Genomic DNA, 15,248 nt, shown 5'->3' with positions numbered 1-15,248 from the left:
TAAACCTTTCTCCCCTGCATCCTCCACCCTCACCTCCAACAAGTGAAGAACTCATGGACTTCTTTATCACCAAGATTGAGGCCATCAGCTGCTTCTGCCACTTCTCTCCCTTTCCCTAGCCCACTAGCCAAACCTCCTCTAAGGTGCCCTTTGCCCCAGCCTTGAACTTGTATCCTTCTCTAGTTTCTCTCCTATGTCCTTTCATCTCGTGTCCGAGCTCATCTTGTCCCTGAGACCCACCCCTTACCCCTTCGCCCTTGTTCCCATTGAACTGCTGACCACCTAACTTCCCTTCCTGGCCTCAATTGCTGATATTGTTAATAATTTTCTCTCCTCAAGGACAGTCTCTTTCTCTTTCTCTCTCTCTCTCTCTCTCTCTCATTCTTCAAATCTGCTGTCATCATTCCTCTCCTTGTGAAAACCCAAGTCTTGACCCTCAAATTCCTTGCAAACTACTGCTCCATCTCCAACCTTCCTTTCCTTTCCAAAGTCCTTGAATATTTTGTTCCCTCCCAAATGCATGCCCATCTTTCCCAGAACTCCCCCCAGTTAGGTATCCGCCCTTGCCACTGCTGAAATGGCCCTCACCAAAATCACAAATGACATGCTATGCAACTGTAATGATGGTAAGCTATCCTTTCTCCTCCTACTTGACCACACCACCTCCTCGCATGAACCTTCCGGAACTGCACCTGATTTGTCACACTATTTGTCCAATTCCACTACTGGATGAGCAGAAATTTTCTTCAACCAAATATTGGGAAGACCAAAATCTTCCCTAGCCATCAACTCCAACCCCCTCCTTGGGCCACTGTCTAAAGCTGCAACCTTGCTATTGTATTTGACCCCAAGATGAGCTCCCGACCACATATCCAGTCAATCACCAAAGTCGCCCACTTCCATCTCCATAATGTCACCCTTCTCTGATCCTGCATCAGCTCTTCTATAGAATGCCTCATTAACTGCATTGTTATCTTTAAATTTGACTATTCCAATGCTCTCCTAGCCGGCCTCCTTCTTTCTGCCCTCCATAAAATTGGTTTATCCAAAACTCAGCTGCCCGTACCCTGAGTTCCGTTTGCCCAGTACCCTTGTGCTCCCTGACCTACATTGGCTCTGGTTCACCAGCTCCTCGATTTTAAAATTCTCACTCTTGTTTTCAAATCCCTCCAGCGTCTTGGCCCTCCCTATCTCTGTAACCTCCTCTAGCCCTAGAACCCTACAAGACCTATGGGCTGTTCCAATTCTGGCCTCTTGGACACCCCCAATTTTAATCATTCCCGTCATTGCTAGGCATACCTTCCGCTGCCAAGACCCCAAGTCATGGAATTCCCTCTCCTCCCACTCCCTACCTCCTCACCTCTCTATCTCTCTGTCTCTCTCTCCTCCCTTAAGGCTTCTATGAAACCTCTTCGACTAAGTTTTTGATCATCTGTCCTGGTGTGCATTGGAGTCAAATTTTGTTTACTTATGCCCCTATGAAGCACCGTGGGACATTTTACTATGTTAAAGGTGCTATACAAATGCAAGTTGTCGTCGTTGTTGAAGCAATGGCTGCCGCAAAATGTGCAATGTTATGTGATGATTTTGGTTTTTTTTTGTCAGATTGCTGATCATTTTTGTTCCTGATGTAGGATGTTCTACTACAGGAATTTCAGAAGCTGAAGTCCCTCATCAACAGTATTTGTGTGAGGAAGAATAGAAATGTACAGAGCAGCCCCCAGCCACTTGTAACAGGTCAGTGGCCAAGGCTGAATTTTAATAGTTTTATTGTTCACTGCCTTTCCTGCATTGGACAGACCCCAGAGATGGAACGACACATCTGATTAATAATGATCTTTGTCAATGCTTTTAAGTGAGGAACAGGAAAAAATTAGCAGAATAAGTGAGGTTAAAAACTATTAAAGGTTTCTTGGAAAACTACACAAGGTTTTCTCGTGTTGTGGGTGAGAGCGATAGTTTAGTAAAACTCACTTGTTGACTGTTTCACTAATGAGCAATGTATTGAGTAAAATTGATCTGTCATGTGTTCTGCATCACTAGAGAACTGTGAAAGGCCTGGTCCCCATGGTAGAGGAGGCAGTCATCACTTGGCCCATCATGAGCAACAGCCACATGATTATCCTCCATATCTCAGCCATCGCCAGAGTTATCAGGGAAGATATCCACAGCCTGGTCCTACCAATGTAGCACAAACAGGTATGCTAAAAATCATTTATATGATCATCACCTATTACATTCTGGTGCTTAATTAAAAAGTAACTCCTCCCCCCCCAGAAAAAAAATCTGACATCCTCTGGTGATTTTGTTGATCTATTCAACATGAGAGAATCTAACCATTTTCCCTTGACATTCAATGATATTTCCTTCACTGAATCACCTACCATCAACATCCTAGGGTTACCATGACAGGAAATTGAACTGGACTAGCCATATAAATCCTGTGACTACAAGAGCAGGTCAGAGGCTGGCATTCTGTGGCGGGTTACTCACCTTCTGACTCTCCAAAGCCTGTCCACCATCTACAAGGCACAAGTCAGGAGTGTGATGGAAATCTCTCCATTTGCCTGGATGAGTGCAGCTGCAACAACACTCAAGAAGCTTGACACCACCCTGGACAAAGCAGCCCCCTTGATTGGCACCCCTTCCACAAATATTCACTTCCTATGCCACCGATGCACAGTGGCAGCAGTGTGTACCATCTACAAGATACACTGCAACAATTCACCAAGGCTCCTTCCACAGCACCTCCCAAACCCATAACCTCTACCAGCTAGAAGGACAAGGGCAGCAAATGCATGGGAACATCACCACCTGCAAGTTCCCCTCCAAGCCGCACACCATCCTGACTTGGAACTATATCACTGTTCCTTCACTGTTGCTGGGTCAAAATCCCTTCCTAACAGGGTGTATCTACACCACATGGACAGCAGCAGTTCGAGAAGGCGGCTCTCCACCATTTCTCAAGGGCAATTAGGGATGGGCAATAAACGCTGACCCAGCCAGTGACACCCACATCCTGTGAAAGAGTTTTTTTTAATTCTCTGGCTATGAGCATTGTTGGCCAGTCTGGCATTTATTGCCCAAACCTAGTTCCCCTTGAGAAAGTTCTTCCTGAACCGCTGCAGTCCACGTGATGAAGATATCCACACAGGGCTGTGAGGTAGGGAGTTCCAGGAATTTGACCTAGTTATGATGAAGGAACGGTGTTATATTTCCAAGTCGGGATGGTATGTGACTTGGAGAGGAAATTGGAGGCGGTGATGTTCCCTTGCACCCCCTGCCTTTGTTTTTCTGGGTAGTGGAGTCCACAAGTAAAGCATATGGTTTGACACAGTAACTGCCTGTTTGTAATTGAAAGTACCAGCTTCCCCAATGATTTAATATGCTACATGCATTGCTACTATGTCCCCACACCTGACCTCAGATTCTCCTGAGTTAGTTAATCCCCACTTGTAAGCCTTGGAAGTCCTGCAGTTGACCTCGGTGTCACCAGGTTAGGGAGAGGTAAAAGCGGCTAGGATTCCTGCTCTCGCTCAATGATCCGTGCAGCATTATTAGGTTCAACTGTCATGCGCACCCTTGTGATTAAACTTATCCTCTCTCTTGTCATCCTTCGAGGTGATGATGACCACGTTCATCGTCCAGGGTGTTCAGTGGGGTTCTGATGGGTATGCGGGTTAAGGCTGATCTGTGCCTGAAAGCTCCTGCTGCAAACAGGTCAGGATGCCGCAGATGGTTGGGTTCTGGATGAATTGCTGGTGCGGGATTTCCCCTCTTTGCATTTTCTGTCGGTCTCTGCACTTGCTTTCAAAGGAGGATGCACTATTTTTTATTGGCTTGTGCCAAGTGCAACAATCCTGTCAAGCTACTCCCAGGACTTGAAGTCGATATCAAAACTCCTAAGTGAGTGTCCTTGCAGCATTCTCTTTGAGCACCATGAGAGCGCACCCCAAACTCAAGCGCTCCATAGAAGATTTGATTTAGTATGTGAGTGTCAGGCATTCTGGCTATATGGTCACCTAACTCAGTTGTGACTGTTTCAATACCATGTAGATGCTTGGCCTGCCAGCCTGAATGAGCACCTCAGTATCTGGTATTTCATCCTGCCATCTGATCTTCAGAATGTTCCAAAGCAGTCCAAGTGAAAGTGGTTGAGCTTCTTGGTATGAGTCCAAGTTTCGCATCCATAGAGTAGAGTGGACAGGACTATTGCTCCATACACTTTCAGTTTGATAGGCACACTTACTCCTCTTCATTCCCAGACAGATGTTCGAAGTCTGCTGAAGGCTACACTTGCTTTGGCAATTCTTGCACGTGTCTTGTCATCAATGTAGACAGCTCACGAGAACTGTCAAGATAAGTAAACTTATCCACTGTTGACAGGTTCTGGTCATGGATTGAAACCTTGGGCTTGAGATGGAGCTTTCTTGGAGCAGGCCAGTACATTACCTCATGTTTCATCGCGCTGATCGTAAGGCCGAAGTTGTCACCTGCATTGGAAAACAAGTCCATGTTACATTGCATGTCCGGCTCTGAACCGGCAGCTGGTGCATCATCATCAGCAAACCGGAAACCGTGAAGCAGGTCCTCGGAGACCTTAGTCTTTGCCTAGAATCACCTCAGATTGAGCAGCTTCCCATCCATGCGATATCTGATTTTGATGCCAGGATCACCATCACTGAAAGTATTGGAGAGCATGGTGGAGGAAAACATTCTGAAGAGGATTGGTGCTAGCACGCAGCGCTGTTTAACAGGAATGGGCCAGAAGACTCACCATCATCCAGGACATGCGTGAGTGTGCTGTCATGGAGCTGCTGAACATTGTGATGACCTCCCAAAGGCCCTTTTCCCTGACTGTGTCAAAGGCCTTGGTCAGGTCAACAAACATGGTGTAGAGGCCCATGTTCTGTTCTTGACATTTCTCATGGAGCTGTCTGACTGCAAACACCATATCAGTGATTCTTCAGCCTTTCCTGAAACCACACTGACTCTCTGGCAGCAGATCCTGGTCAAGATGTTGCACTAAGCAGCTCAAGTGGTTTCTGGCGAAGATTGTGCCAGCAATGGAGAGGTGGAAGGCGTCTTTATAATTGTTGCAAGATTGGCGAGTTCCTTTCCGCTTGTACGTCCTGTTTGCGGGATGGTTCTTTGCTCTCACGTAGTCTGAAAGAGTTCGCCAGCAAACATTGACAAGTTCAGGCTGAATTCCAGCCATTTAGGTAAGTACCAGAGATCATTGTTAAAACTACTCTACTCGGAAAAAAAGATAGATTTGCACTGCTTTTCATGACCGCCGGTCATCTCAAAGAGCTTTACAGCCAATGACGTACTTCCTTTGAAGGGTACCCACTGTGTAATATAAGAAACACAGCAGTCAATTTTGCACACAGCAAACTCCCACGGTCAACAATGTGATAATGACCAGATAACCTGTTTTGTGATGCTGATTGAGGGATAAATATTGGCCAGGACACTGGGGAAAACTCCCTTGCTCTTCTTTGAAATAGTGCCATGGGATCTTTTACGTCCACCAGAGTGGGCAGGTGGGACCATGGTTTAACTTCTCATCTGAAAGACAGCACCTTTGAGAGTGCATCATACCACCTGCACTGCACAAGAGTGTCAGCCTTGATTTTTGGGCTCATGCTCTGGGATAGGGCTTGAACCTGGAACCATGTGACTCAGAGAGTACCACCAACTGAGCCCGAGCTGACACACATGTGAAGATCGAATGGGATGGGGTATTGTGTTTGATTTATTAAATTTTTATGTGTTTTTGATGTGTTACACCACATGTGCTGAGTAAATTGAGGTTTTTAAAAATTTCCCGCCTTCACACCTCGTAAAAATAGCAAATTGTGGACCAAAAATTCTTGACTGTATTAGTGCTGCATGTTTCAACTGGCTCTTTATTCTTACCACTGAATAAAGCCTTGTATTAAATTCTTCCACCTCCACACAAACTGCGACAACTTTCCCAAATGCAAATTCCTTTTTTATTATCAAGAAACCTAGGCTCAGGTCCATACAAAGAGTTGGCAATTTGGCAGTGATTCATGTTTTTCAAGACCTGTAGGTAGTAACGAGAAGAGAGGACAAGGAGTTCATCAGTTTTCAGCTGCTGAAAAAGAGTGAATTCAAGTTTAAAACTAATGTCACAAAGTGGGACATAAGGAGGAAGACGATTGTGTTGAATGGTTTATTTACAACATAGAACAGGAGAGGGAATTCCAGCGGAGTGCTAACTATAGTAGAATTAATGAAATGGAGAGAAAAAGTGGTCACGATTGGCCAGAAATGAACTCTTGTATTCAGTCAGCTAAATGGTGTATGTGGAAACTCATCACTGTGTTTAAGAACTGTCAAAGCCATCTGCTGTGAAATGGAAGAGTGTTTTTTGCTTTATCCTTTCATGGGATTTGGGCATCACTGGCAAGGCCAGCATTTGATGCCCATCCCTAATTGCCCTTGAACTGTGTGGTTTGCTAGGCCATTTCAGAGTCAAGCACATTGCTGTGGGTCTGGAGTCACATGTAGGCCAGACTAGGTAAGGATGGCAGATTTCATTCCCTAAAGGACATTAGTGAGCCAGATAAGTTTTTACAGCAAAAAACAATCGTCATGGTCACCATTGCTGAGACTAGCTTTATATTCTAGATTTATTAAATAAATTTAAATTCCACCAGCTGCTGTGGTGGGATTTGAAGCCTTGGGCCCCAAAGCATTAACCTGGGTCTCTGAATTACTAATGTAGTGACATTACCATCTCCCCATCTTACATTCACCCAGTGTAGGGTGCATATGCTCTCTACTTAGGTACATAGCCACCACTTGAATCTAAACAACTGAGGTGAAAGTTGACAAGAATGAAGACTTAGAGAACTCCTAGGTATGTGCAAGGATATTGCTGAAGTTCAATTCATTGAGCATTTGCAACTTACCCAGCACAGAGAATTGGTAAGCTTCTCATTACTTGCCATGCTCAAACCACCTCACCCAGTAGGTTATTACTTTCCTTGATTATGTAGTGTAAAAATCCAAGTCCTTGTGATGCATCTTATCCTTTCTGAGCCCCATCAATGAGCCAGACCAGCTGCTCAAGCATCAGTGGTACCCTGGCATATAAGACAACCCCATTTTCCAGCCCCAAAAATCATGTTTTTGCATATACGCAGCATATAAATTGACTTCCTCTTTCCAGCCATGTTGTGCTATACTTGTAAGAGTAGTCAGCTTCAATTTTTCACTCCAAAAATGCATGTTTTACTTACCAGTACCTCATAACTGGATGCTAGGGATCAAACAGGCGATATGGGGAGTATTGCGAAGTTGCACAGGGGTTTAAGACATGCCAGCTCTTTGTGTCAATTTCATTTCAAAATGGCGATCGCCCACACCCACACCATTGGTTCACTTTGATACTCAGCACATAAGTCAACCCCTGTTTTGCAACAGATTTTTCAAGGCTTCAGTGGCCAATTTTTACGCCAACACCTCTGGCAGTCATAGTCATTGTTTCATAGCCATTGATGGTGGAGCTGTGAAGTGGCCCTCTGACACACATCAGCAGACTTACTTGGACACTATGTCAAGACTTTACCAACACTTAAGTAACATTTATTCTGGAAATTCTCTGAGGATTTCACCTAAAAAGAATGAGTGCTGTGTTATTCTTACCCTACTAAGGTGTCACCAGGAGAAAGGGAGTGTTTGGTCACGAGCATCTTGCCAGGGTTTCCCTTGGTCTGGCCGGGGAATGGGAGGAGGATGTGAGGCCAGGCAGAGTAGCACCAACTGCTGCAGGAGAGAAGAGCGAGGGGGTATCCTGGCTCCCTCTCACCTACAGGGCATTCCTCTCCCTCTGGAGCTCCTCCATCAGTACCCCCAGGGCCGCTTTCCAGAACCTGAGCGTCCTCTCCTTGGTCTCTGAGCCAACCTGTGCTACTGTGTGACAACTAGAGTACGCCACACCTTTCAATGGAAGTGAGTGCGTGGAGCCCACATATACTTCTCCATAAAAAATTGCTTCTAATCAGCACTTGAGTGCTAAACTTGCAGGTGTCTGTTTAGTAACTCTTTCGAGCACAAACCTGTTTCAGATGAAGTTACATTGTTTCATAGTTTGCCATTGTGAGATTTGAACTCTTGATCTTAGGGTTACAAACCCAGTACCATAACCACTTGGCTATTTAGGCCAAGCCGTGTCTGTTTAGTACCTGCATGCAAATTCAAATTATGGTAATTGGCAATTAGGGCCAAAATTGTGTCCAGACTCTCAAACAGACGTGTCTTATTAGCACAGCACCCACTTGGAACCTGTTTTCACATCTCTCCACAGATACTTAGAGTCATAGAGGTCTACAGCGCAGAAAAAGGCCCTTCGGCCCATCGAGTGCACCAGTCAAACAAGTACCTAACTATTCTAATCCCATTTTCCAGCACTAGAAACCTTGAAACCTTATGGATTGTTTCCCAAAAATCTACATTAACTAAATCTACTGTATTTTCTTTGTTTATCCAATGTTGTCATGTCTGCATTTTTTTAAAAAATTATTAAACATGACTTGCCTTTAATCAGTCTGTGCTGGCTGTCATTGATTAGTCCACACATTTTTACATGATGACTAACAGTCACCCAGTAAATTAACAGTCACCTGGTTTATCTTTTCCTCCGTTCTTGAACGAACTTGTTGTATAGCCTATTTTCCAATCTAACAACATAATTTGAATATACTTCCTGACCTACTGAGTGTTTCCAGCACTTTCTGTTTTAGTATCTAAACCTATAAATCTAATTTGATTCTGTGCTTCATTTTTAAAGATTTTAGCCGTCATTGTGATAGATTTTCACAGCTGGTACTTTTTAATTCAAAAAGATAATCATGTTAACTCTTCCCTTCAAGGCATTGGGTTTTGTTTCACATTTTCAACTGTTACATTTTGCTTTTTAGAATTCTTTGATAATTCCACGTGGGGGTGGGTGGAGCGGTTTCCTACTAATTTGAACTAGAAATGTGGCTTCCAAGAAACCTGCTGTCATCCAGTTATGTCCCGAAAGGATTGTGATAAGGAGTTTATGTGAGATGCATTAACCTTTTCCTGTGACTTGCAGATTGGAATTCTTTCTCTTTTCTCGACAAATTTTTACCTTTAATTTCCATCCAAATTTTGAAAATTCGAAAGTAAACGCCAGGATAAGTGCCAGCAAATCACTTGCACTGTCAGCCGGTAGTATTGGAGCTGTTGTTGGTTCAAGTTGCAAAAAGCCCACTGTATTTCTTTAGCTGTAAGATAATTTGGGGACGTCCTGAGGTTGTGAGAATAACTGCATAACTATAAGTCTTTTACTTTTGTACTGATTGAATACAGTAATTTTAAGAAGCTGCAGATACCAATCATGGGAAACAGGCACACTTGTTGTTGACTTTTATGTAGCCTGTTTATTTATCTCAGGTAGAGGACCTCAACCAAGATCAGGACCTCACAACAGGAGACCACGGCCCAATATGCGGTGAGTAGATGTAGTTTCTACTTGAAAGTGGCACACTCTTTATGTAAGGCTCAATCGTTCTATTCTTTAAGCATGTACAAGTTAGTAAATTACATAGATATGGCTGAGATATGGAGTACTTTAAGCTGTCAGGCTACTCGAAGCAAGAGACATGGATCAAAACTGGTAAGAGGAGAGTTCAGAAGATACATCAGTAGAATTTCATTCAGAGGGTGATCAACACTGGGAATGGTATTTTGTGTAGGGTACTGGACCTTACACTCATTCATGGGGCAAGACTCTAGGACAGAGGAAATGTAGATCATCTGGATGGACAAGCTAAGATGTGGTGAATGGTTTCTCTCACCAAAGTTTCTTTTGTGACATTCATAGTGTCATTGAGCAAGTTGGCCTCCCCTTTCCATAAGACCATAAGGCATAGGAGCAGAAGTAGGCCATTCAACCCATCGAGCCTGCTCCGCCATTCAGTGAGATCATGGCTGATCTGACAATCTTCAACCCCACTTTCCTACCTTTTCCCCATAACCCTTGATTCCCTTACTGATAAAAATCTGTCTACCTCAGCCTTGAATATACCCAACAACCCAGCCTCTACAGCCCTCTGTAAGGTCCAAGCTTTTCATCCATACAAAACAACACTCCAAATCAAGCTCTTTACAAGTCACTTCTTGAATTGTTTATTCACTTTCTGGTTAACAGCTATCTCTTACCAAATATGGCCTTTCCCATTGCTATCCTGTTCTTCTTATTCTTCCATTTGCAGATATGCTTCCTAAATACTTGAATTCTCGCACCGGCTCTGGTTCTTTTCCTTCCACGACTATGAATATTTCTCGGTGATTTTGAGATATGCGTCACTTTGGTTTTGCTGATGTTCACTTTCATTCCACAGCTTTTGCCTGAGCCATGCACCAGCTCTCGTAATTCTTTTTCTGTGTTTGCTCCCAAGTGCTTTGTAATCTAACTGATGTTATCATTCGCCTCCTAACGGGAATAGTGATGAGGCAAGGAAAGAAACAAAAAAGCAAAAGATGCCTCTTTAGCCCCGCAAAACTACCTCTTCTGTCATTTAATTTCTCCTGTCTTCCACCATATCACAGACCTTCCTTTTGTCCCTTTTCCCACTCGCTCCTTGCTCAAAACCTATTACATTTCTAACTTTCTTATGCACTTTTCCTCGGTATTAATTGATTTACTCATGTCCACTTCATAAAAAGAGAACATGCCCTCCATAGCTGAGCAAGTTTATCTGGTGAATAGTTGAGGCACACAGACCAGAAAGATGACTAGAATCAATCCTCATTCAGTGCTGAGTTAGCTGATCTCAGCTGAGGTGGTATTACGGATGCAACAATGGACCCAGTGCCCTGGATTGGGAAATGGAAAGTCATCCAGGGTTCTCAACTCTGTGATCGCTATCTGATGCTCCCTGCTGGACATTTCGGGTTTGCAACTACAAGATCGGAGTCAGTTGTGATGGCTTCTGTAGTTGAATATCCTGACAACATTCAGTGTCAGGGCTCACACACAAGGAATGGCTGCATGGGTGAGGTACCAGAGAATGACTGACTGTGCAAACATAGCAAGGAATCACTAGGTTCAGAAGAGGAGGGGAGAGAGTTGGGAAAGAAAAGAGAAATAAGAGTACACAACAGGAAATGATGGGTTCTGAAAAGTCTGCTACACATATTTCAGCCATGTTTTTTTCATATTTCCCCTCCCATGATGTGTTGTGGTTTATACAAAACCCTTTGCATCTATTAATTGGCATCAGTGTTAGGAGAGATTTTCCCAGGTCTGCTCCCAGATGCACTTGATCAACTCGGCGCAGCTAATATTGGAAAATCAAGCAGGTCATAGTGTACTCCTGTAATGGAACCTGCTCAGTTTTCCTTCGAATGGTTCAGGACCAAGTGAAATGTATTCCTAACATTTTATCAGATAAATAGTTTGGGGAATCATATTGGGCAGTCTTACACACGTCTACAGGTGATGTGAATAGCAACATGAAAAAAATGCTTTTTCTCGCACCGAGTGGTTAAGGTCTGCAATGCACTGCCAGAGAGTCTGTGGGAGGCAGGTTCAATCGAGGCATTCAAATTAAAGATAAAAATTTGTCGAGAAGAGAGGGGCGTTTTTGGGTGGCAGGAGCAGCACAGCACTCGAACGTTTTCAGAGCAGCAGTTGGCAGTGGGCGAGGGGGTCTTGATGACTCACCAGTGTCTGGCACCACTGGAGGCATTCCACTTCCCAACTCGTCCTAGTGGTCACGAGTTCCACATTCCAGGTAAAGATGTTTCTTGTGATTTCCCTATTGGAGCTATTGCTAATGGTTTTATACTAATAACCCCTCCATATTTTTATTTCTGCACTCAGTCTGCAGTGTGAAAAAGTAAATGTTGGAGAGACTTGTTTTAAAATAATTGCCGAGCACAATCTACAGTCGGTAGAAAGCTCATGCTCCATTTTGAAGTACTCTGTCCAGTGAAGGGTCACTTTTAGCTAGACTCTGCATCTTTCACATGGTTGTGATTATGGACATACCTTGCAGTCCACTCACATGTTTGAAATTCTCTTCTGATTGTCAAAGGTGGAATCTCTTACCAAGGCATTTTTGCAGATTTGCAATTCTCACCTTTGTAGTGCCTAATTGGAATCTCTTCTGGAATTACTCAAGGTGTGTCTGGGGTAACTGGTCAAGTAACTCACTAAGATCAAATTGGATTGTATTAAGATGTGCAAAAATTTCTTGAAATCTTGGGAGTGATTTAAATGATGGCCTTTGACTTCAGTGGGAGAGAAAGTCGTGCATGGTGCAGAGCGACCAGCCAGCTCATCATGTACTATTAGTGAAGACCAATTTCATGGCCCTCATCTCTGCTGGTGTGAAGATTCACACACAGGCATTGCCATCAAATTTGATGGTACAGGGATAAGTGACCACATTCCACCAAAAAGCTCCCACACAGATCATTCTGATATCCCTGCATGGATTTTCACTCCAGTGAAGGTGGCATAGAGCATATATAGTCGCAGATTCTTCAAATGGACAAGAATCTGGATCTGTGTAAAGTTAATGCCCATCCTTGTATGAAGCCAGTTCCAATTTGAGAAATACATTTTGCTTCACCGCTCCTTATACCTGCTGCCCCTCCAGGAAATCGCCAGTGCCTTCAAGGCTCTTTCCTAACTCCAGTTAAGGTCAAGAGGATCGCCATCCTTCAGTTTACGTGTCCTTGATGTTAAAGTGTGTTCACCCAGAGGAGACACCGAGCTCTCGACTCCTGTGCTGTTGCCCCAGGTGTGAATCCAAGGGTGTGTGCTGTTCGTATTCTCCTTACAAATTGCCTATAACAACGTCATCAGACAGAAGCACCAGATCAGCTTTCTCTTTATGATTCCATTCTTGCATGTGAAGGTTTCTCTGCCTGTTTTCTGCCATCCTCCTTTCCCCACTACAGAATGGTTCTCCAAATACTCTTCCTCTCATGGCTTGCCCAAGTCACTTCATCTTTGAGTCTAGACAGTCCAGAGATGAGGGTCGTGAAATTGGTCTTCACTAATAGCACATGATGAGCTGGCTGGTCGCTCTGCACCATGCATGACTTTCTTCCCCATTGAAGTCAAAGGCCATCATTTAAATCACTCCCAAGACTTCAGTACAAGTTGGCTATTCAACTGCAGGGTGCACCCCACATCCATACATGACGCAGTTTCTAGCAAAGGTCGCTGGATAATTGTCAGCAACAGGAACCCTGTTTCAATTGTTCCTCCCTCCCCAACCCAGGGGCTCCTCAGTCAGTTAACTCAGCATGAACTGGGGATCAAAGCTGGGACCCTCTGGCTTGTACAGCTTTGCTGCAAGACTGGTCTACCAACCGGTATCAATATTTTGAACTTTCCTTGCTATATGCAGATCCCGTGCATTAATATAAATGTTGTGACGCCCCCCGTTTTACCTCACCATGAGAAGAGACCTCAGTGGTTTAAGAAAATAATTGGAGTTTGACGCGTATGATTTCTGCGAGTGTACAGCCTACTGGAGTGTTCTGTTAACACTCAATAACCATGCAGCTGATGTTTAGGGCACTGTGTTGCCTACATGTAACGGTGCACACCATATCTGTCGTGACAGTATGAGCCGTGTCCTGCAAGGCCCTCCTCACACACACCCATACCAGCCGGTACCAGGTTCACCCATCATGAACTTGTGTTCATGCCTGCGGGCTGGCATCAAGAATGCATCACCTCATTAATGTTGGTGTCCGCAGCATTGACACAATCAAAGTGCTTTTCCTAATATTTTGAACTGGATGAATAAAGCTAACTGAGCTAATCTTGTCTAAAATAACTCATAATCATATCTGTTTATACAAGATCTTTCTTTCTGTTTAAAGGTCTAACTGTTATTTTGTGTTTACATTTGTATTTTTAGGTGACCTAGATTTCAAGGTCCTCATTCTGGCTGGAATTAGTTGGATTGTGGAATTTTAAAGGGTTGAAAATGCCATTTGATCTGAAGGACGAATCAGCATTGATTTCTGTGTGTTCCACAGCAAAATTACTGGAAACATCCCTCCAACTCTTGACTTTGTATTTGAAATACTTTGTTATGTACGCACAGCAGAATATTAAATACGATTTATAAAACATAATATGGACATCGCTGATATCTCTGCAAGTCTATCCATCTGAGTCATGTCAGGAAAGTCCCCGGTTTGATTCCCAGTTATTGCGGAGTCAGCTGACCCCAGGAAATAGTTTCAACAGCTCTACAGCTGCCACAGGTAAATTGTCCAGCGTTGGCAGTTTCAATAGCAATCCAGTGACCCTGCTGGGAAAGTGTGTATGTGAAAATTGAGAATATGATGGGATTTAACTGTGATGCCCCACGTGGTGAAATAGCACCCCCTCCCCCACCAATGCTCACTGTCGGGGTTTGCAGATAAATAGCGACCATTTGGACAAGATACCGCAGGGAAGGAATCCCAGCGAGCGGAGCCTGGACAGCTGATAGCACAGCCACCAGTGGTGAATCAAAGGAAGCGGGTGATGCACAAGAGGCCGGAGATTGCAGAGTTGTCAGAGGGTTGTAAAGCTGACCAGAGCGTTACAGAGTTAGGAAGGGTCGAGACCATGAAGAGATTTGGACTGAACACAAGATGAAATTGGAGGACCAGGATACTACCAGTGTAGGTCAGCAAGCTGAGAATTAGTATATATTAATGATACAGATTGGCTCATTAGAGCCAGTTCTGCGATTGTTCACCTGTGATGTTTGACCCACACAGATTCTTCGGAGTTGATTAATTTGACCAAGCATTGAGTTCAGTTGAGTGAGAGAACAGGGTGTCCAAAAATGCACCAGCTCTTCGAGGGCTGTGCGTAACTTTGGGCAGAAGCTACCCTGTGGGTATGGTAGTTGGCTGGGGGAACTGCAAGGATGGCCTCATTCACCGAAGAGAACTTGGAGTCCTATTGGAAGGGAAAAGTAGCCGATTGTAGGGCAGAGGGGAGCCCTCAATATGGAGTTACTGTGCAGCAGGCATGACAGGAGTGCAATAATCCGATGGGCACCTAGAAAGATAAAGGTTAACTCTGTGCCTCATACCATGGCATCGAACCATAGAGAATGGTTTGATTATGGAGCTCACTACCATATCAAATAGTTGAGGTGCATAGCATTTACACATTTAATGGGAGGTTTGAGGGAGACGGGAATACAGGATATACT

The 15,248-nt window shown here is 44.1% G+C and overlaps 1 protein-coding gene across 5 annotated transcripts in view; it reads left to right on the top strand.

Moving 5' to 3' along the window:
* The window catches only part of fam120b (family with sequence similarity 120B), a 57,797-nt gene extending 43,628 nt beyond the window's left edge, over positions 1–14,169 (top strand). Inside the window, exons 7-10 of one of the 5 annotated variants that reach the window (XR_005946628.1) lie at positions 1,635–1,737; positions 2,044–2,199; positions 4,387–5,222; positions 8,342–8,577. Coding sequence is in view for 4 of the 5 variants with exons in the window: in XM_041217279.1 (XP_041073213.1) it covers positions 1,635–1,737; positions 2,044–2,199; positions 9,439–9,514; positions 13,950–13,953 (339 nt within the window). In the remaining variant the exon portion in view is untranslated. Of the gene's footprint in view, positions 1–1,634; positions 1,738–2,043; positions 2,200–4,386; positions 5,223–8,341; positions 8,578–9,115; positions 9,358–9,438; positions 9,515–13,949 lie in introns of those variants that run through there. The other 4 variants (XM_041217279.1, XM_041217297.1, XM_041217288.1 and 1 more) reach the window with 4 other exon arrangements.
* Positions 14,170–15,248: the final 1,079 nt, after the last annotated feature.

The sequence above is a fragment of the Carcharodon carcharias genome, chromosome 2 (assembly GCF_017639515.1).
Source record: "Carcharodon carcharias isolate sCarCar2 chromosome 2, sCarCar2.pri, whole genome shotgun sequence".
NCBI lineage: Eukaryota > Metazoa > Chordata > Chondrichthyes > Lamniformes > Lamnidae > Carcharodon > Carcharodon carcharias.
The sequence above is the reverse complement of the archived record's forward strand: the minus strand, read 5'-3'. Positions and strand labels throughout refer to the sequence as shown.